Source organism: Tauraco erythrolophus, chromosome 7, assembly GCF_009769465.1.
Source record: "Tauraco erythrolophus isolate bTauEry1 chromosome 7, bTauEry1.pri, whole genome shotgun sequence".
NCBI lineage: Eukaryota > Metazoa > Chordata > Aves > Musophagiformes > Musophagidae > Tauraco > Tauraco erythrolophus.
In genome coordinates this window covers 39,487,671-39,508,905 of record NC_141471.1, presented here as the reverse complement: position 1 = coordinate 39,508,905, position 21,235 = coordinate 39,487,671, and the positions used below count along the sequence as shown (strand labels likewise).

Genomic DNA, 21,235 nt, shown 5'->3' with positions numbered 1-21,235 from the left:
GCGCTGCACTTCTGTACGGCCCTATCGCGTGCTCAGCTGGTGCGTTCTGTGCCTGAATTATCCCTGTGTTTCCTTGGATTGTGTGCTCCTTGGGGCAGGGACTGTTGTCTTACTCTGTTCCAAGCATCAAGCACAAGGTCTGTCCTGAGCAAATAATAGTTCAACTGCAAGATTGTCTGTCCCCTGCTTGCTGTTTTCCTAATTTCTAGCTACAATTATTTTCCATAATGTACCTAGTTGTTTAAAACTTCTGTGCAATTGTGTCACACGATGACTTGTTCTGAGCTCTGTCCTAACACTTGACCTGGATCTACTTCTACAATAAAGATGATTCCTTAGTAGTTGAAACACTTGCTGGCAGAACAGGCATTGCCTCATTTTCCATGTCTTCCTAAGGTCTGGATGGAAATCCATCATAAGGTTTGCATTAAAGCCATCTGTTACTTGAAATTGATTGTGTATTTTTTATGTGGATGTTATACACCTTTAAGTTGTGGACTGGGGCTAGTGCAGGACTTTAGACTTTCAAATGTACCTGAACATGAGTCTTCCCGTTCAGCTCATTGTGGGCCTGTCTGTTGCATGCAGTGAGAGATACTGCAGGGTGCTACAGGGTGATGTGGCCACCAGCTTCTGTGCGGAGCCAGGCAAAGGGAACTGACTTTGTCTTGGCAGCAGGGTCAGCCGTTAGCTGTGGTTGTACTTAGGTGACTGCCCCGCTGCTGGAGCTGCTGTCACCACCAACTGCAGTGCCTCAGTGCTGCAGAAATACCCTGAGACTGTGCCAGAACTTACCCTCGGGGGCGATGCTGAATGATTAAGGCTGACGCCTGAGGCAGGAGCAATGCGCAGATCTCACCTGAGGAGAATTTGAAGCATTTTTCTTGATATTTAATGGGTAGAGGCAAGTACATAGGGAAGGGGGAAGCTGCAAAAGGAGAAATGTTGGAGGATTATTAGAGCCTCAGTTACTGAGAAGAGATTTCCCAGCTACGTGACCTGACCGCAAATCATTCCATGGCTCGAGACCTCCTGAATTTGGGGGTTATCACAGTAGCATTGTCTGACAGAAGGAGTTTGCCCAGACCAGTTGGACAACCAAGAGTTTCTCTTTGCAAGTCCTAGTCTACTAGTCCAGCTGGCCCTTCCTCAGACTTGGTGGATTTCTTAATTGATATCCCTCAAATAAAAGTTAGGCATTGGCTTTACAGTTTATATTACTGTGTATTGTAATAAGGTATAGGTCGATTAAAATTGTACGCTCTGCCTCTGCAGTTAACTGGCCCTGATGCTTTAGCCAGCTTGTTATCGAGATAGGGAGTTACTTATTAAAGTAACTGTGATGAACAGCTCTATGGAATCTTCTGGATGAAGAAATATTTAGCACGTTGAGCTATGGTTTCTGCAGTGGCTCCCTAGTGAATGCCTTCACCCAGCACTGGTGGCTGCCATTAGTTGTCTCTCCTCAGCAAGGTGACTTCCTCTCCATTTTCAAATCCAGGCTTTTGTTGCTGCTCTGGCGTGTCTGACTGCACTTAACAAAGCAATTACATCTCCGTTCCAAAGCCCACTAACTTCTGGATTGGTTTTGTAACTGAAAGTTAAAAAATTCTTATTGATAGTGCATTTAATTTTGTGCTTTGGGGTTCGTTTTTTGCTTTTTTTTTGAACAGTGCAGAACTAAGCAATACAAAATACTTTTGCAGCTGAAACATGACGTGATATTGGAGGAATTTTTACATTGTCTTAATTTTAAACGAAGGTTTTGTGTTTTCTTGACTTTACAGGTTACACACCAGCTTTGGCCTGTGCACCCAATAAAGATGTGGCTGATTGCCTAGCTCTTATCCTGGCCACGATGATGCCAGTTTCATCGAGCAGCACGTTACCTTCCCTTACATTCAATGCCATTAATCATTACACCAACACCTCAAAAACTGTCACCTTCGATTCCTTGCCAATCATGAGGAGTGACCATAGCTCTTACTGTACTTTCAACAACATTGGCAGGGAAGATGGCTACCCATATACAGAAGAAGATGAACTCAATGACTCAGATTCTGAGACCTATTAGAAGCTACATTTTTTGTAGGTCTGAAGAGTGATCCCTCACGCTGGAAGGTCAGACTCATGCTTTTGAAAAAAAGCTATCAGTGTTTGAATGCAAAAAGAGGACAGAACTTTGAGAAGATGTTTTTTTATTGTGGTTGCATATTAAAAAAAAAAAATCTGTGAGACTCTAGGAGGATTTTTAAGAGCATATTTTGCAGAAGAAGCATGAATTCTTGAATAAGTACTTGGAATCCATGGCAAAAAAAAAAAAAAAAAGGAATGTCAAAACTGTTTTATTTAACTGTATTCTGCCATTCTGTTTCTGGTGCCAGGAGTAATTTCTGCAGACTGGGCACCCTACTTGATATAAATGAACAACACTATTGTACAACACGACGGATGCTAGATTTAAATATTATCGATAAAACTAAAACCATTTTGAAGGCAATAAATGAGTTTGGTACAGTAGGCATTGTTTGTGCTGCAAATTGCCAAAGGACCAAATAACTTAGAGATTTTTTTAATTAAATACGTTTTTGTGAAAACTGGAATAGGTTATTTGAGAAGTTGTTTCAACCAAACCTTAATTACTTCTGGAAAAGAAGCTTATTAGATTTGATTTTAAATGTTGATTTATTAATTTTTTTTTAAATCATCTGAAAGCCTTCTGACACTATTAAATGTACCATGAAAGAAAGCAGATATACTTTTAAGTTTTGTTTCCTTTTTCTTTTAGGTGAAATGAAAATGAACTTGTCATACTTTTATAATACTAAAATTAAACCAGCTAACAAGGTGAAGTCAGGGTGAAAAATGTACAGTGTAATAAACATTGGGAAGGGGTGGGAGATGTGGGAGGGAAGCAGTAATTGTTGCACAGTTTTAGATATTTTTTTTTTTAACTTTTGCGTTTTGGATTGAGTTTTTTTTAATTTAAAAATACATGAGTAACTTGAAAACTATGAAACTGCATAAAAAAATTGAAATGGTATGTCTTGATAACCCTGTTGTGACTTGAGAGTTCTTTTCAATAATTTGTCCACTTCCTTACATCATAAATTTGTATGTAAGATTAAAATTGTATATCCCTATCACTTTTAATCCTGGAGTTACAAGGCGGGAGGGGGGAGGTGAATTTAAAAGTATATTTCCCTATTAGAGAAAAAAGTACAGTGTCTGGTCTGTGGGAAGAGCTGTGTATCTTTGTTGTGCTCCATTTAGAGAATAAACAGCAGAAACAGGTCCCTGTAACGTAGTTCAGACTTGCCCGAATATTTTTTTTTTTTAATTTATAACAGACTACTGTGGGGTTTTTTTAATTGCCTGAAGAATTAAAAACTGACATAAATAAGACGAAGTTTTGTCTGTTAAATATGAATATTTACTTTATTTGGCTCTGCTTTAACTATAACTGTTACTTTTCAAGTGAATTTGTTTATTTACATGCAGGGAATCCTTGCATGTCCTGGTAAAGTAAAAATAAATTACTACAAACTGATTCCAATTTCCTTTTTATCCTTTTTGTATTATGAAACTGGAAATCTTTATGATACTGTAAATTATCAGCTGGTTTTCTGAACATAGTGTGGAAACACGGGACAATATTTTGACCTATTTGATAATTTGTTGGGTTTTTTGAAGAATTAATGAGCATGTACATAGAAATAGCGTCTGCTTGAATACTGTATTTACCTGCACTCTTTCAGTACTTCAAGATTCCTGTATATTTTACGGAGTATAATAAAACCCAAATGTGAGTTCGACTAATGAATAATGTATTTGTATCTACTAAGCATTAATGACAGTCTCCTTTGTTGAACTGTTAGAATTTTATAAAATCTTCTTCACAAAGGCTTTGCCAGCATTTTAATTCTAAAGTGAAGAGGAGCTATTTAAATTTAAAGTAATTTTAAATGTTAAATTACTTCACTATTCCTTTAAGCTTCCTTTTAAGTATTACTTTCTTAACTATTTGTGCCTGCCTTCATTGTTTATATATGCAGTACGTTTGTCCGTGAGCAGAATTAGATGAATTCAGGGAGATCGTGATTTCTGTGTTTTCTTCCCTCTGAATCTTTCCAAGTGTGGGGCTATGTGGGAGTGATGTACGTGCCTCAGCTGAGCATGCAGGCAGCACTCGGAAGATCCATGTTGGCCTCTCTTGATATTCGTTCTGTCTATTTAAATATAAAGGCTGAAGCAGCACAGACCCATTTTTCCTCATAGGCTTGTGGAAAATCTGAAGCAGAATGCCAAGTAGCATGCCTGATGTTTGAAAGGTAACAATTGCATCTTTCTGTTAATGGACATGTCCAATTTTTGTTGCTTCAAAGGAACTGTGAGAAGAGGATACTAATGGGCCTTTACTACCTGTGCTAACTTCGGTTTGACTTTAAGATGACCCGTTACCCCAGTGTGTGGTGTCTGTAGCCACAGGGCAGTTTATAGGAGGGGACACTCCAATCTTATTCAAAAAATTAGCTAGGCAGCAGTGACTGAGAACTATTTCTGTCCACTGTCTGGATGATGGAGGAGAAAAAGCTCAGAAGGTGTTGGTTTAAAAGGTAAGGATTTGGATTGGGAATACAGGCAAATGCAGAAGAGGCTGTTGAACACCTTGTTTCCTTATGTCAATCAGAAATTGTGCCTCTCTTTCATTACTACCTGCCTCTTGAGGAAGAAAACTTTTTTGCTGCATTAAATTGCATTATTTTTAAGTTAAGTTTTGTGAACTTTTTAGACCTAAAGTTCTGTCTTTTTTATTACAAATTGTTAATTCCATTTGGAACTCAGAGTTACATGATTTGTGTATCTCATCATTGGAATATATTCAGTGCGGCTGTAGATTGTAATTTCCATGTATTTGGTGGCTCCTATTTAAAATTTAAAAAAAAAAAACCCACACAACAAAAAAAATAAAACAACTATCACTACCTGGCAGTATGGGTAGGACAGGAATTGTGCCTTGTAAGTGATAATTAAGACTATTACTAGAATATGGTCTTATTCCAAAATTGGAACGTGATTTGTTTAAAGAACATGCTAATAATGCACTCAGAGACCGCTTTCTTAATGAGAGGTCAAGGAACAGAAGGTCCCTTGTTTCTGTAAACCAAATAATGCTGTCTGGGGCTGGTGCGGGTGTTCTATTAAAAAAAAAAGTGTTCATACCTCAATGGAGACCTGTTCATTTCCAGAAAATTATATTGGAACCTCCATCTTTCTAAAATAAATCCTCTTTTTGTACAGATGAAAGGGCATGGCTATTTTTTACAACCTTCATCCAAACAATCTCTTGGATTTTCACCAAGAGGGAGCAATGAGGCTGTAAATCAGAATAAAAGAACCCTTTTTATCCTGGGGGGGGAAAAAAAAAAAAAAAACAACAAAACAACCAAAAAAACCAAACAACACAAATAGAGTTTAGGAATGAGAACCACCAGCTCTGCTCAGCTTTCTGTGTACTTCGACTTCTGGGATGTTTTATGGGTTTTTCAGTTCTCAGGATATTCTGCAGAAGAAAATGCCATGTTTGTATTAACCTCTCAGGCTGAGCTGTTACTTCGAGTGTTGTGTGGTAGCATAAATGTTGGATGCTGTTAAAATGAAGGATCAGTCTGTCTCTCCCCCCACCCCGAGTGACCCCACTGTAATCAAAAAGATTTTCCATGTAATATCTTACAAAATCTTGACCTCTCTGTCTCCTGCTTTGTATTTCCTCCTATTTTATTCCTTCCCCACCTTTAGATATCTTAAACAATCATAAAAAAAATCTCTTTGGAACAATTGGAGCTTGAAACATGCACTTCTTTAACTTGGATCTTGGTTGTAGCGGGTTTTTCTTCTGATTGTGTATTTTCTCACTTGAAATTGTGACTTGTCTACCAGGCTAAAGAATTAATAAATGTTTAGTTTAAAAAAAAGTTAGTATTTAAAAATTAATTACTTCAAAGTTTTGCTCCTTTTAACATCTACACAAAGGGCACTGAAGATCCCAAAGCTGTTACCTAAGCTGTACAGAATATCACTAAAAAGGAGCATGAAATAAAGTCTACAGATTCTTCAACCCAGTAATTGTGGGTTTGAGAGGAATCAGCCTTCCTGTCTTGCCCAGAGATTATGTCCATTTAAAGGCAGCAACTACTGTAGTAATAGAGAATAACATACTCTATTTGTATTCTAGTTCCAAAAAAAAAATTAAAAAACAAAACAAAACAGAGCACGTTCATGAAATGCAGTTGGTTGAGATAACTCAAAATAGTTTGTGGTGATATTTCTATTAATCATGCAATACCTGGGTGAGAGGAAAAGCCTGTAGGAAGGTGGTAAGCAACAGTGAACACCGTACCAAGGACTGTGGTCCAGCCTATACTTCGGAGAGGTTTTTTCACACGCATATCCATGGAACGTTTTTAACAGTGCTGGATGTGTGTGGGGAACCCATACTACATAATTCCGTGTCTGGATCAGTGAAGTTCACATCTTAAAAACTGAAACCTAAATAAAAAGGGTGTTTATGGCAACAGCAGTTCTGGAGAACTGGAGATTGTGCAGTTCGGCTCAGTGTACCAGAGGGTGGGTGAGGGAGGTCCGTGGGCTTCCCCGGCTGCAGCTGGGACATCGGCAGGACGAGGTGGCAGGAGAACCCTCCTCGTCTCCCACCACTTTGTCTGCTCTGTCACTGCTGATAGAACATACCCACTTCCCAAAAGAAATGCCATTGTACTTTTGGTTAAAAAGCATTGCTTCCTGATAATAATTCTTGATAATACAGTCCTGGTTGGAATCAGACTAATTAACCATGGAGAGAAGAGCCTTTATAATCTCTTAATAAGTAGTTTAAACACTGCTTCCATAGGTCTGGATTTAAACTCAGCAAAATCCATTTTAATATCAGGAAAAAGTAAGCATTTAATTTCTTGAAGTTGGTCCAGCAGATTCATATAAATCCTTAAATCCAAGATTGACTGGTAATTATTGCCTCTTGTAGTAATCTCTCAATGATTTGCGATTACTTCCTTATAATCCCTTAACATGGTGCAGAAGCTGATGGGACAGTTCGAGAAGAATTCTTTCAGAGTAGGATTAAAAACTTTTTTTATAAATCTGTAGCTGTGTGTCGTGTCCCCCCCCACTTCAAACCATAACACTGTGTCTCTAAATTGAACAAGATAATGTTTAAAACCTGTGTCGTCTTTACGGAGCGATACCTGGGACGTGAAATGGGAAGAGGTGCAGTACAGGCCTCTCTGCCAAGCTGACAGCATCGGCTTTTTTAATTTTCTGGAGTCGGTTCTCACTATAATATCTGTATGTTTTGAAGAATGTTAAGTGCAAAGGAACCACCGTGCATTAATTTGAAATGGCAAAACAACTAGTTATTTTTCAGAAAATATCCTATTATGACATTTATAATGATCTCTAAGCCTTATCACAAAAATCCCTTCATTTTACTGCTTAACAGGAGAAGCAAATGCCTGGCTGGATGTTGTAAATGTCACCCAGGCCCTAGTCTGATCCATGTATCCTCTCGTACCTACCAAGAGAAAAACTGACTGAAATGGCAGCCTCGGGAAGAGCATTTCTTTCAGTTGTGCAGTCACCTAGAGCCCATGGAAATCACAAGGGGGAAAAATAGTTACAGATGTGACTAAAATTTTCAAGCCCTGGGCTTTTTCTGGTTTCTACAACTCGTCTCGCAACTGACGGGAAGAAGATGAATGTTCCTACTTGCAGGACTTGAAGATTTATTGCAACTCTTTCCAACCCAGTATCCCAGTCTCTCTAGCACTGTTATTTGTCTTCAAATAAAGCACTATTGAAATTATCCATGCTTCCCCGCTGCTGTGTGTTACTTTATGTAAGCGTAAACTGAGCTCCCTCCATTCCATGCTACTCTAGCAATTTTCAAGTCCAGGTTGGGAAAGAAATTTTGCAGTATTTCACCATTCAACTAAACGTAGTTCGATAATGTGGAACCTAAAGAGCCTTTTAAGCTGTCTTAGTATTCCTAGTGTCACTAAATATTTAAAGAGAAGAAAAACACCTTACAGTCTCTTTTTTTTTTTTCATTAGAATTGCAATAGAAGCAACCAGAAATTTTGCTATTCAGATTCCCAATGGAACAAAGCCAAGCCCCACTTCCATGCCTTGTCAAGTGACAGACATGCAGGTTTTCTTCTCATTGTACCTGCAAGTTGACTTAATTCAGAAAGCTTAAGACACTGAGGTCTCCAATGTTCTTTTCCGTTAAAAGCATAGCTTAGATACCTTAAATAGTTTTAAAGCAAAATCTAAGGATTCATGTCCTATTCTGTCATGTACTTCCCATCCCTTCCCAAACAAACTTTGCTATTCAAGCTGTCTGCATACATTTCTGAAAATCTTAAAAATCTTCTTTAGCATCTATTAACATCTTACTGAATTAACCTTTCTAATCTCTTCTACCAAGAGTTTGTTTGATCTGCTGTGGGTAACCACTAACTGGTGTTGCCTAAGCCTGCTCTCCCAGCGGAGGGAGGAAGGGGAGCACAGTGCATCTGTGGAGTACTTCCATTGCCATTGACCGTTAACTACCTGACTGAGCGATAACTCTCATTTCAACCTGGGAATATTTGGGGGTTTCAGGAATGGCATTTGTCACCACTTCAGGTTTTTTTTAACCTACATAAATGGAGGAGGAGAGGGTCGTTCTCGCTAGCCACTGAATCCGCGTGTGTGCCATAGCGGTGGTCAGACATTGTTCACATCCTCTTTCTGTAACAGTTCTGAAAAAGTAATTTTCTTCAGTTGGCTCTTTTAATGGTTTTAGATGGTATGTGTGAAGCAGCTAAAGAGGGCAGTCGTTTTTTTGCATTGGTCCTCAGGTTTTCTGTGATGCTGGGGCGTTCATTTAACACCCCATGTGGTAAGACAGGTGACAGCCTGGGCAAAAGACTGTGCTGTGCCTCATGATGATGGTGGCTTCCTTACTTCAGTGTTGACTGCAGGAAGCCCTTGAAGTTCAGTTGCTTCAGTCCAGTTCATTTCACATGTAGAGATGTGCCTAAATGAGCTTCTGCCTACTGTGCATTGTGAAGATCTTTGATCTGAACAGGTTGTCCCAGTCTGTCGTCAGTTCCTCAGCCTGTTCATACACCTCTCAATAACTTAACTCCAATGTCCCATTTGCCCAATGATCCTTTGGTGTGCTTTCTGGTGGTTTCTCTCACTGTAATCAGAGTATCCCCACATCCACCTGGAATGTGAATGGTTTGACCATGAACTGGTCATGTGAATCCCAAAGCAGCAGATCCCTTATGAAGAAATCCCCAATATCTCAGACTCGCCTGCTGTTACCTCTACCCAGACAGACAGTTTCTATGGTTGTCTTCCCCTTCCCAGGGGCAGTGTCAAGGCCCTTTAAAGACATTATCCCTGCTGTCTGTCTTAGACAGGATTTTCCTTTGATGTCGGTACAGATTTCCAAATCTTGATTTCACTTAACAGCCTGAATGATTTAAAGTTGTTGTAGACTTCTGCTGTACTTCCCGTATGGCAAATGATCCTCATGTTCTGGTTTGCTTTTGTTGCACTCACAGACAGAAAATGTTCGGGAAGCTTTGATAAAACTGTTTATATCCAGTAAAGAGAGATTAGATGATGTGCTGCGTTACAGTATGTTACGAGTCTGCCTGTGTGAACATCAGCCGTGCTGAAGGCTTCTCACACCTCCTCCTCGGTCACATGAACACCAGGCTGTTTGGGAGCCGTGCTGCATTCAGCAGGGCAGCACTGGGATTGCTGTTCCAGTGCAGACTTCCAAATGCTGCCCATGGGTGGTGGTGAATGTCATAGGTTACTGCCCGGTCACCCCCAGTCAGAACGGATACATCTGTTGTCACTCAAAGATCGGGATGGGCAGGAGGGGGGAAGTTACTGGTAATTCTCAATTGAGTCTAGTACTGTCTGTTCCACTTTTTCCAGCGTCTCTTTGCTAAAGGCTGCTTTTTTGGGTGAAGGGAACAAGGTGTGAGGACACACTCTAATGTTCTCAAGGAGAAGCCAGAGCAACGTGCCCCATGCGAATGGTAAGGCCAGAGAGTCTTGTTTTCTAATAGTTTTGACATACGGAAAATTAGAATAGCGCTGTGGAACACACTTTGCAAGGGTCTCACAGATAAATACTTTTTTTTTCCTTAAACGTAGCAAATTCATGTGACACTGTTTACTTATTTAGCCTAATTTATTGTGGTAATAACAGTCTGCTTTGGAACTAAATCCAAAACAGTATTTAGTGCAAGAGGATGCATGTTTTTCAGCCTACAAAGTGGACTGGGGGGCTCGTCTTGAGAGCTGAAATTCTCCAGCCATTCATTGCTCCGTTCTTTTAGATGTGGTCACACGGTACTAGAACCAGAAGCACAAATAAGCACCACAAATGCTCTTCCATTCTACCTTATGTGTTGTGGAATTTGTGCAGTGTTTAGCAAGAACACCGCTATGGGTGCCAAAGAACTAATGATTTTTAATAACCCTACAGTGGGATAGCCTACTTTTTACATCAGCGAGTTTACGTCTAATGAGACATAGATGTTCCCCTCTCCATATTTCTGTCTAATATATGCTGCAGGATAAACAAACCTGTTGTGTTGCTGTATCTAAGCTGAGTGTGACTAGTTTCTGTCTCACAGTAATATAACTTGGAGAAGGAAGGTTTGATAGAGCCCAAGATCACCAATGTTTATATACTTACTTTGTGTAAATATTTAAGAAACTTTGAGATAGAAATTCAGCACTTCCTTGGTTGTCTTGCTTTCTGAAACCAGAAAGTGAGTTCATTCAAAGCAGGAGCGTATTGAGCACCTTTGAGTACGGGTACTTGTAGCTGCCATAGTGGTTTGAGTTCAACACACCTCAGAACTGTCTCAGACCACTGAAACAGAGACTTACAGCTCTCCTGTTAGTGCTCTGCTCCTCTTGGCCTGACTACCGGACTGAGCAACTGGAACACAAGGACTCACCAAAGGAACGGTTGTGTTTATTCCGTTACTCAACAGCTATTACGCAGATGAAGTCGTAACGGCCAATAAGACCACACAAAATTATAATGCTTGAGCATAAATTATCTTCTCTGAATTTGACCCCAAATTAGTATCCTTTGAATATTCTCTTCCCAACTTCTCCACTGCAGTAGAACGGTTTGTCACCATCGTGCAATAGTTACAGCACTTAATCTAGTTACAGCTCTGGAAAGAATGGTGTGTTTTACTCATTTAGCAGCAGGAATCTGCCATCTGGCACACGACGTATTTATGTAAAAACCTTGCTGTCCCACAATTCATTACGTGCTTTTCATACCACTTGTTGAATGAATTTATGAACAATGTGTACGATGTCTTAAAGTCAAAATAGCCTTGAAATGACCTCTCTTTTAAACAGGGAAAGTTAAAGTACTTAAACAGTACATAACATAGTCACTGATATTCCCTGCTGACGTTTTCTTTAAACACAATTCCTTGCACAGTAGGCTGGAAATTCTACCTTAATGCAGTCTAGTTTTTCACAATCATTTGGTATCCTCTTCCCCAGACTACCCATTCCTCAGATGTTCACAGCTGTAACATTCAGTTACTGTTAAAAGTATATAAGAAATTCACTGAGTTTTCTAACAGGATTACAGATAACTGAGTGGCCAGTAAATGGTAATGATTTCAGCTGGGAGTTTTTGACTCTGGGAAAAAAGATAAATCGCAGCATCCTAACCAGAAATCAGAAATCTCACCATATACCAGCTCTATGTACGTACACATATATATTTCATGCATATCACGCACGGTATTCGTGTCTTTGTTCTCTTTCCTGTTTTTCTTCCTTTTGCAATAGTTTTCCATTCCATTCATTTCCATGTTTCTAGCCAGGATCCCAGAAAACCAGAGGATTAAAATAAAAGGAATCAATCCAATTGAATTGAGAAGTATTATTTTGCCAATATAAAACATCTCAACACATTACAACAAGCCTTTTATCTTTGCAAGGCAGTTCTTTCACGTGTGGTAGGATATAAGCTACCAAGGTACAGACCGTACTTCCAGCCTCGTAGGTTAGGTGCTTCACTTACCATTTCAAGTGTGGAATCTAATCAGTCAGTCGTGTAACAAACACACCTGAAGCTCCAGGAAGTACAGGTGTTCAACAACTTACGTTAAGATACACATCGTGAACATACGGGCCGTTGTTTTCTGATTCAGTCAAATATCTGTGCTAGTCCTTTTCATACCATCGTCCATATAGAGCAGCTGTCAGTAGGCCAGAAGATGTTCTATTTTTGCTTATGAAATAGTGGTTGTTTTTCCAGCCCATGTGATCAGCAAAGTCCAAGGTAATACCAGATGTCAGCAGTAAAGGAAAGATGTAAGAGGTGCTCATATTTCCCCATAGCTGGAAACCTATCAGAGCAGAGGCATCTGTAACCTCCTGTCCACAAGTGCTAAAGCTGAGACCACCACACTTTACCAATGCACAGGCCTGGACATAGTATGTGCCATGCACCGTGTGGAGCCCATCAAAAACTCCCAAAGCATATAGTTCATCAGTTACAACAGCTCTCTGATAATTTAAGTAACAACAAAGGGTATTGGCACAAACCTGGAGCTCTCCTTTTTCCCCCCATACAGGAACGAAAGTAAAGTTGTCATACATCATTTCTGCATAAAATAGGGGAGGTAACTGTTCATTTCCTTTTTCTGATACTCTGCTGGGGGCCTCTTCCTCCTCCTTAAAGCAAAACTGATCATCCAGTGAGGTGCTTGTCAAAGTCTTGCATGAATGATGTAAGTTCTCTCTGAATCTTTCATTACTCTCCAGATTGGTTTCAAAATCTGTGGTAATCACAGGAATTTCTGCGACTATGAGCTTGCCACCATAACCCTCCATGTTATGGTAGATGAATGATTTGACTGGAGTGTATATCCCGCTTCCTGTCATGCCCAAGGTAGGGTGGTGGATATTAGCTGCTAAAATATTGACATTGAAAGCCGTTGCAAAAGCTTGTTGAAATTCTACAGCAGACAGGAGCGGGAGCTGGTTCATCCAGGCAGTTGGATATACAATTTGTTTCAAATTGTATTGTCTGATGAGGTTCACTGCAGGCTCAAAAAAGAGTATATCAAAGCAAATGAACATACCAAACCTGCCAGCAAAAGGGGTATCGAAGAATTTATAGTCAGGCTCTGGAGGAGTATCAAAAGCATATTCAAAATACAGGTTGTGTTTGCGATATGTGGCTACCAGCATGCCGTCATCGTTGAATGCCACGTTGGTGTTGAACTGGTATCTTCCATCAGATGGACAGTGAGGATCAGCGTGTTCACAGGGTTGCTTAGTTCCTAAATTGGCCACAAGGAATATTTTGTTCTTCAGTGCCATGCAGCTTAGACGCTGAAGAACCTGGAAAACAGTATAAGGAAATGTATGCACTTCAGAATATGGAGGAATAAGTTTTACTTAAGCAGCTGTGACTTATTTAATACTTTTCAAATTATTATTTTCAACTGAAAATTAAACACATTTGACCATATCTTTAAAATTTAGAAGTACTGATGATTTTGTGACAGAATTCTAGACTGAAAAGCATTTCAGATATTAACTTCAAAATAGCACTGAAAAAAATTATCTGGGTTTTATTTCCTGAGAAGTAAGTTAATAAATAAATCTATTTCAAGGGTGTTAATTTTCAGAAACTTCTGACTGTTGCAGGAGCACCACTGGCTTTAAAACACCATAGGCCAACTGAAAGCTTTGGCAAGGCAGCATAACTGATCCATGAGTGCCTTTAGAACAGCAAACTTGTACTCTTAACAATAACTTGTACCTGCAATGGCTTATTCCTGCAACGAGATGCTTTTATTCTAAATTTTTTAAAAAGTGATTACTAGCTATAGCTCAGAGCAGCAGAGATGTAAACAGATAGACTTTGCATACTTTTAGAAATACAAGAAGTTACAGACCACAGTATTACTGGGATGTTTCTTCCACGCCATACAGAGCTGTACCAAAGACTGCCAGCACTGCAATCTCCAAATAGGATCTGAATGGCAAACTAAGCTCTTGCTTGCCCACGATCACTGGCAGTAAAGATTCACAGGCCCAAGTGAGTCACCATTTACAACTGTGATTCACGTTTGCACACAAATTCTGCTTAGTAGGCACATGCATGATTACCTTCATTATACTGACTACTGTTAATAAGAATAAATAGTTCGTGTTACTAAGCATGATTATTTTCACTTTGGGTTCAGAACAGCTGATGCAAATGGTATTTTTGTAACTGGCAGGTCTCATCTCCTGTAATCACACTTGGCCTGTGCTAAGCTGTGACTTGTATTATGTTATAGCAGGTCAAGTCCTGTTACTTGTGCCAATCATTTTACACACGATCACTGAGTCAGAATGTTCTGATGTCATTAAGTCATTAAAACAGAGTAACGAGAATGCAAAAGTGAAGATACTGCTATGTTGTTTTATATAAACCAATGTTGTTCAAAATAAAATCACATACGATGCATCTTTAGTTAGAGATTAATTACCATTTCATAGGTTGGGGAGGAGGAGATGACCAATCCAGAGGGCTCATAAACAAGCTCATCTTCTTGCACGTACGTATCTAAAACCCTCTTCTGCTAAGAACGCAACCAGCATAAACTGAGAGTCCATGAAAACAGAATCTAGTACTACAAGTTGTTGAACTTCTCAATTCCCTAAGAAAAACTACTAGAGCTAGTTTCTTACTTGGAGCACAAATCTAGCATTCACTTTTTCCACCTCCCTGCAGAAATCACTCCTGCGTTTACCTCTGTGTCATTGAACAAATACGGCTCTCTGCAAGGATTCCACTTCACAGAGTGCGAATGCAGAACGAAATCCAAGTAAGGATAAATGGAGCTTCTGGTAAAGTTGAAGCCATGGATTCCATCTTCAGGAAAAACAATTATCTGTGCCCCCTGTATGTAAAACAAAGACGTGTTTGTACGCAAAGCACAACCAACCTAAACACAAAAGGAAAAGAGGGAATCTCATGGGTAAAAACAGCCAAAGAAAGTTAAGGATAACCCAAGCATGTCTTCATTAGAATGCAGTTCGAAAGTAACTTTTCTTTGACTTCACAGTAGGTCTAACTAGGTGTATGAAAAAAGCTTATTTAACCTGACGCATACCTTTAGCTTGAAAAATAACACATTTGACACTGTTTTAAGGGCATGCAAATAAGAGCAGACTTCGTCCAAATTCTTACCAAAAGTATTCTCCATTAACATGAGCCATGAGAATGACATCAATTAGGTTAAAGACTGATGATGTTAAAATTTGTCTTTTTTTTTCAGAATTATGCTATTTACAGATGAACTTTGTCAAAGGTGCTGTACCTGTATCAAAGGTGCAACATCACTTAGTCCAGTATATAGGGTTGGAAAGGGTACTGGGAGTATTGTTTTCAGAAGCAGCTTGACTATGGAAGCAATGCAGATTCTGGTAGCAATGTAGCCACGCCAGAACTAGGCTGGCTCTATCTGACGTTCAGGGAGATGTGAACTGTTCCTAAAAATGGGGTGGATTCCTCTTAAATCAGACACAGCACCAGTCACTCAGATTCACGTGACTTTTCAAAAGTCAGTTCAAACCTGTTAGCTACGCTATGGCTTTGGGATAATTTATGTGTCTTGGATGTCGTACTGCATAAAAATACCTATTATGCTTCTGGAACGTGATGCCCAGTCATCTCACCATCTCGAAAAAATAGCAGAATTAATGTTTCCAAATTATATAAAACCAGTAATTCTTCTGTTCCAGAACAACAGATATGTAAAACTTGCAGGTCAATTCTTCTCTGCGTAGGGACAGTATTGCCTGCTTCCTCTGACTAGAACCAGCTGTGGCTTTTCTTGGGGAGGGTATGAAAGGAGGCTGTGCATAAGAAAAGCCAAAAATACCAGTCTCTCTCCTCTAAATATATTTAGACTGAGAACCATTCCATGCAGGCTGGGAGAAAGGAATGGAAAACTTTACTTCCACAAAGTTGTTAATGGTGGAACATTCATTTCCAAAGCATCTCCATTGAAAGCACTGGAATAAAATCAAACGCAAAGACAGCTGCCTGTAAAACAATCTTTCAATAAAAACATTCCGTTTAAGAAAACAGAAGGAGCTAGGTGTTCAGACCAAAATAGAAAATTCATTTCCCTATACTAAATTAACTATAGGCGTGTTTTTTCCAAGCTTGGAATAACTCAAGTCAGGCAGGCACTACTTGGCCTGATTTTTTTCAGAGCTGTTGGCAGGTCAGAATGTCTGAAAACCAGACCATAGTTATGTATATAAATATGGCTTTAGTTGCCTGGGAACACAAATGTGAAAGATTACCCTCAAATAGCACTTACCCTCTCTCTCTATAGGACACATGCAACTGCTAGGAAGCTGTGGCATACCTGTCTTGCAGCAGCCACTACTTGCTGTTCATAGATGTCTAGGTTTCTGCCCATCAGTTCCAGCGCAGTCTGCCGATCAACCAGGGCTGTCGGGTTTGGACTCAGTATGGACTCGTGCTCATACACGGCAGCAACATAATGCCCCTCCCTCTTAACTCTTCCTGAGACAACTTGATAGCAAAACAAGGAGACAGACAGCTTCCAGCACAGACCCATCATGGTGTATGCCATAAACCTAGAGGAAAAAAAACAAGGTGGGGTAGGGGAAGCTTGAGCAACAAATCACGCCAGGAATTTAAATTCAAGATTAAATATGGACTATAACTGAGACTCTTAGCAGTGTTTGAACTGAGTATGATGTTTTTAAATTCCTGAACAACCAAGTGTATATTGTTTCTAAACCTTAAATCTATCTACATTGATGCTTTAAATAACTGTGTCCTGTTTAAAAGCATTTTAGCTTCATATATAGTTCTATTCATCTCCTTGCTTGGTCTCCCTTGCAATTAACTGTAGCATTCACTTATAGATTATTGTCCCATGTAGCAAAACATCTTTGAGAAAAGTTAAAAAGAGCTCAGAAATTTGCTGTTTCTCCCCCATTTGATGAATGGGAGTTGTATTTAAAAGTAGCATTTCCTAAAATTACCTGGATACTATTAGTAGTCAAGTAGAAATAGAACTTATTTTATCAATACATAAACAGATAATTGCCAAAAGAATTACACTAGACACTACTTCTGCATTTCTCTATCTTTCTGTCATAAGAATGCCACTCCTGATGGATTATGGATTCACTCTATCCCAACTCCACATACGTAATTAATAGGCTAATTTATCTCTTACAGTGCAGCTGTTTTCAACATTAATAACAATGTTGAGTGCAATTCAGATCCGCATTCCTGCTATACAATGCAGATAGGTAAGGTTAAAAATGCTTTCATAGTAATATCAATAAAGCAAAAATCCATACAAAATGCAGAAAATTTGCACTACTGAGCTTTTCTTAGAAAGAAATTAAGAATTACTTACTCTGGAAGACTAGGGCACTCTCTCCAGTATGGGCTCCCCATGTAGCCTTTCGGCTTCCCATGTTGGGAAAATACTTACTTGTACAGAACAAGGACTGACTGCCACAGTCAGTGACCGTGCAATGCTTAAGAAGTATTCTAGAAATGCCATGTTATTCAGAATTATTCTCACAATATGAGAATTCTGTATTTGTCACCACAGTGTTACTAGTATCATTATGGAATTACATCTTGAGTGTCAGTGAAGCTGAAAAAGCATGTAAGAGAGATGCACTGATGCTGTATATTGATAGTCCACAGTCTTCAAGTTCAGTTACTGACATTTAATTGTATTTGCTCTTTGGTAACTCTTAGCCAAGAAAAAAAACGTTCCAAAACTCTCTTAGTGCCTTTCAATCTTTGTGATCTACAACTCCTTGAATTTTTCCAAAGCAAATACAGACTGAAAAATACATGCATGAAGAGCATTCTCTAGTTCCCATTAGGAGTTCAGCAGGAAAAAAGATCAATTTTTTTAAAATTAATTCCATTTTAATTTTTATTCATGTTATAGTAAATGTAGTTTTGTACCTAAAAAATAAAGTCTACAGCAAGTTAACTGAAAATATCTCCTTTATTAAATTCCAGAATGAAAATCAACTAATAAGCACTCCTCAATACTGTATTTTTGGGTTTTTTTTTTTTGTTTAAACACCAACTGGTTTAGTATCTAATAATGAACAAATTGAAGTGTGAGGAAAGCTATTCAAAAAGCATTTAGCAAGTAGCATCTTAGCTTAAGCCACTTGTTTGCTTCCATGAGCTCTCCACGCTATTTGCAACACTGGTTTGTTAGCAACACAATTCCATGTAGGACCGGAAAATCATAACCTTAGTGCCTATGGCAGGCAGAAGACTTGTTTGTTCAGCCAAAAACTGATAACACGTAATAACACTTATAATGGTCCAGGAGTAACTTAGCTATTAGATGCTGCTAAACTCAACTATTTTCTCGAGCTTTAATTTGCCAACGTGTCCATATCTACATGCCTTCAAGGATAAGCTTAAAAGTTACCTAAACCACAATAAAAACAGAATAAAGCCTTGACATCTCTGTAAACAGTTGTATTAAACGTACTCCATTTATATAAAAGAGTTTTGAGAAGTAATGTACAATAAGCTACCCTTGCTATTCTGCATCTTGAGGAAAACACTCGGTACTTATGGGGCGGTGATTCAGCAATGCCTATCAAAAACAGAGGACCCTACTTAGTCCTGTGCAGCTCAGCTTTGCAAATGAAACACCAAGGTACATGTGAAGATACAAAGCAGTAGCAGAGGGAAAGAGAGGAGAGGTGGGAAGCCTCTCACAGTCAAGGAAGCCACCGAAAATAAACACACAGTGTTGCACTTCACTGACAAAACCATCTTTTCTATTTCTGTCATCCTTTCAGAGCCAAAATGCCTATTTAGGACAGGAATGGGTTCAAGTCAGCCGTTCCTCAACAAAGTTGTCAACTAAGAGGTAATTAGAATTCATCATTACTAGTGATGGAAAAAGTTGGGAGAGTTTCAGATCACAGGATGGAATTGCTACGCATTAGAAAAACAGCCTTTTTTGCCTTCTAACCCAAACACATTAACATAAAAAATTAACAGGTACTGGGCTTCTACAAAATGTTGTGGTTTACGTACACGCTTGGAGAATTCTCATTTTTCTGCCACAGTTTATTTTCTGGCGGTCAGAAACACTCAAAGTACTAACCTGAATCCCTTCCTCGTTTAGATGCACAAGAGGTTTAGCATTGAACATCCAACTTCACAATTCCACCCAGCTGAACACGGCCCCACTAAAATAATTTAATAGCTAAAATAATTACTATGAGTCCTTACCTTTGGTTGTGATTCCTGCAAGTCCTACAGACGACGGCTGAGCACTTACACTAATGCTCCCTAATGCCCTTCCCGTATTTGACAGCTTAAATAACAGAACACTGCTATCTAATTGATCGCTTCTAACAAGGAGAGATGGGACAAGCTCCAGGGCTGGGCTTGGGGACAGTAACCTTTCCAGCCAAAATAAGGATACCATCAGGGTTTACTCAGCACTTAGGATGCAAGACTCCAGATAAATCTCAGCCACATTCTGGTTTTTTTTTTTTCTCCCTGATGGAAAGTGCTACATGATCTGATAAATTCCTTCCTTGAAGAGAAGTTAACTCATTTAGGGTCTACAGAGCTGTCACCTCACTTGAGCCATGACTTTAAATGAAATTTTCATGCACTGAAATGCTTTATAATTTAATCTCTTTTTCTGTCCCTTTCCTGAGATTTATATGGCCTTTAGCCTGGCAGATACACTTCGGTAGGATTGTCTCACCCCAGTAGAAGTATTTCATAGCAGTATTACTGTCATGCAGTTACAGTACTCTAGTTACAGTTCTATACAAAGGTAAAAAGACTGATGTTTAAGTTTGGATGCCAATTCAGACAAGTTTTTCCCCCAGTCACAGTGCAGACTGTTCTCCTAGTCAGTTTCTCAGAACCATCTCATCTCAGTACATTGTGAAGTAAAGCATCCAGCCACTCACTTTTCAACAACTTTGGAAACTTACAAGTTTGTCAACTCTGCATAGATGTACACACAGAAAAAAGCAATACGTACCCTGCTTCTTAGCACTTTTATACTCAGAAGAATCCAGTAGACTATTAGAAACAGTAGCACAGCACTACTCTGGGTCTTCCGAAATGATTAATAGCAAATGCCTGTTAAGCTAAAGTAACATAAACAGTAATAATTACTAGGCAAAATATTAAATTTGCTATCAAAAATAATTAATAGCCTTTTTAAAATTGAATTGTGATGTTGCTGCCATTCTAAAATATACAATAATACATCAGCCCCTACATAGATGTAAAAATATAGTGAAATTCAAGTTATTTCCACTGATCCCTCCTGTCTACTGGTTTTATATGCTGCACTATGCTTTCATACAGTACTTTAGTATATAGGGTTTTATGAAAGTTTTTTTAGCACTGCAATCATAGCTCAATATAAACAGGTATCTTGCATTTCCTTTTCTGAAAAAATATTTATTCTGCGTGCAATGCATTACATAACCTTGCTCTAGTTTCCTGGCTTTCATCCCGAGGCGCAATCTAGAATGTTGCCCACTCTAATATAATGTTTTACACATTTCACAGGATTCCTGAAATTATCTAGCTTAATGAGCGAGGTTGAATTGAATTGAATGTTATTAGTGGTTCGGCTCGAACAACTCGAGATGGTGGCACAAACCAGTCACAGAGTGGGGCAGAACGTGTTGTTGACTGTGCCGCTTCTCAGACACGAGCGCCTTGGCGCGGCCAGGACGGGCGGGCACGTAAAACGGCTCCAGGGAGGGTCCTGGAGATGCGCCTCGCACGACGCTCCCGCGCCCCTCACGAATCCTGGCAGTGGGCACCCTCACCCGACACAACCCCGCACTTCGCCCCGCTCCGCGCCAGCGACCTCTGACCCGTTCCACGAGGCGCAGCGTTACCCGGCAGGACAAGGCCGCCCCCGCTGCGGCTCCCTCAGGCCTTCGAGGCCGAGCTGCGCCCGCGGGCCCGCCCCTCTCGCGCCCCCTCCGCACGCACCACCCCGGCGGTCGGTGCCGCCGCTGCACGGCCGCCCCCCGCGCGCCCCGGCGCCGCCAGCCTCACGCCGCGCCG

At 39.7% G+C, this 21,235-nt stretch overlaps 2 protein-coding genes across 4 annotated transcripts in view; one reads left to right on the top strand and one right to left on the bottom strand.

The window, feature by feature from the left end:
* ANKRD28 (ankyrin repeat domain 28) overlaps positions 1–2,921 on the top strand; it is a 130,330-nt gene extending 127,409 nt beyond the window's left edge. For all 3 annotated transcript variants that reach the window (XM_086614333.1, XM_009990805.2, XM_009990804.2), the window contains exon 28: positions 1,788–2,921. In XM_086614333.1, coding sequence (XP_086470459.1) covers positions 1,788–2,074 — 287 coding nt within the window. In that variant the 3' untranslated portion in view covers positions 2,075–2,921. The remainder of the gene's footprint in view (positions 1–1,787) is intronic.
* Positions 2,922–12,294: 9,373 nt separating this feature from the next.
* Positions 12,295–16,746, bottom strand: BTD (biotinidase). Its single transcript, XM_009981390.2, has 3 exons — positions 16,512–16,746; positions 14,883–15,032; positions 12,295–13,479 (listed from the first exon to the last, which is right to left on the bottom strand). The coding sequence occupies exons 1-3, from the start codon at positions 16,740–16,742 to the stop codon at positions 12,295–12,297; spliced, it is 1,566 nt and encodes a 521-aa protein (XP_009979692.2). The 5' UTR covers positions 16,743–16,746.
* Positions 16,747–21,235: the final 4,489 nt, after the last annotated feature.

Excerpts from the sequence above, each read along its gene's own strand:
- BTD (XM_009981390.2), bottom strand. The coding sequence starts at position 16,742 with ATGGCATACACCATGATGGGTCTGTGCTGGAAGCTGTCTGTCTCCTTG. Across the intron at positions 15,033-16,511 it reads TAGTGGCTGCTGCAAGACAG|GGGGCACAGATAATTGTTTT; the intron begins GTATGCCACAGC and ends TTTTACATACAG. Across the intron at positions 13,480-14,882 it reads ATTTGTTCAATGACACAGAG|GTTCTTCAGCGTCTAAGCTG; the intron begins GTAAACGCAGGA and ends ACTGTTTTCCAG.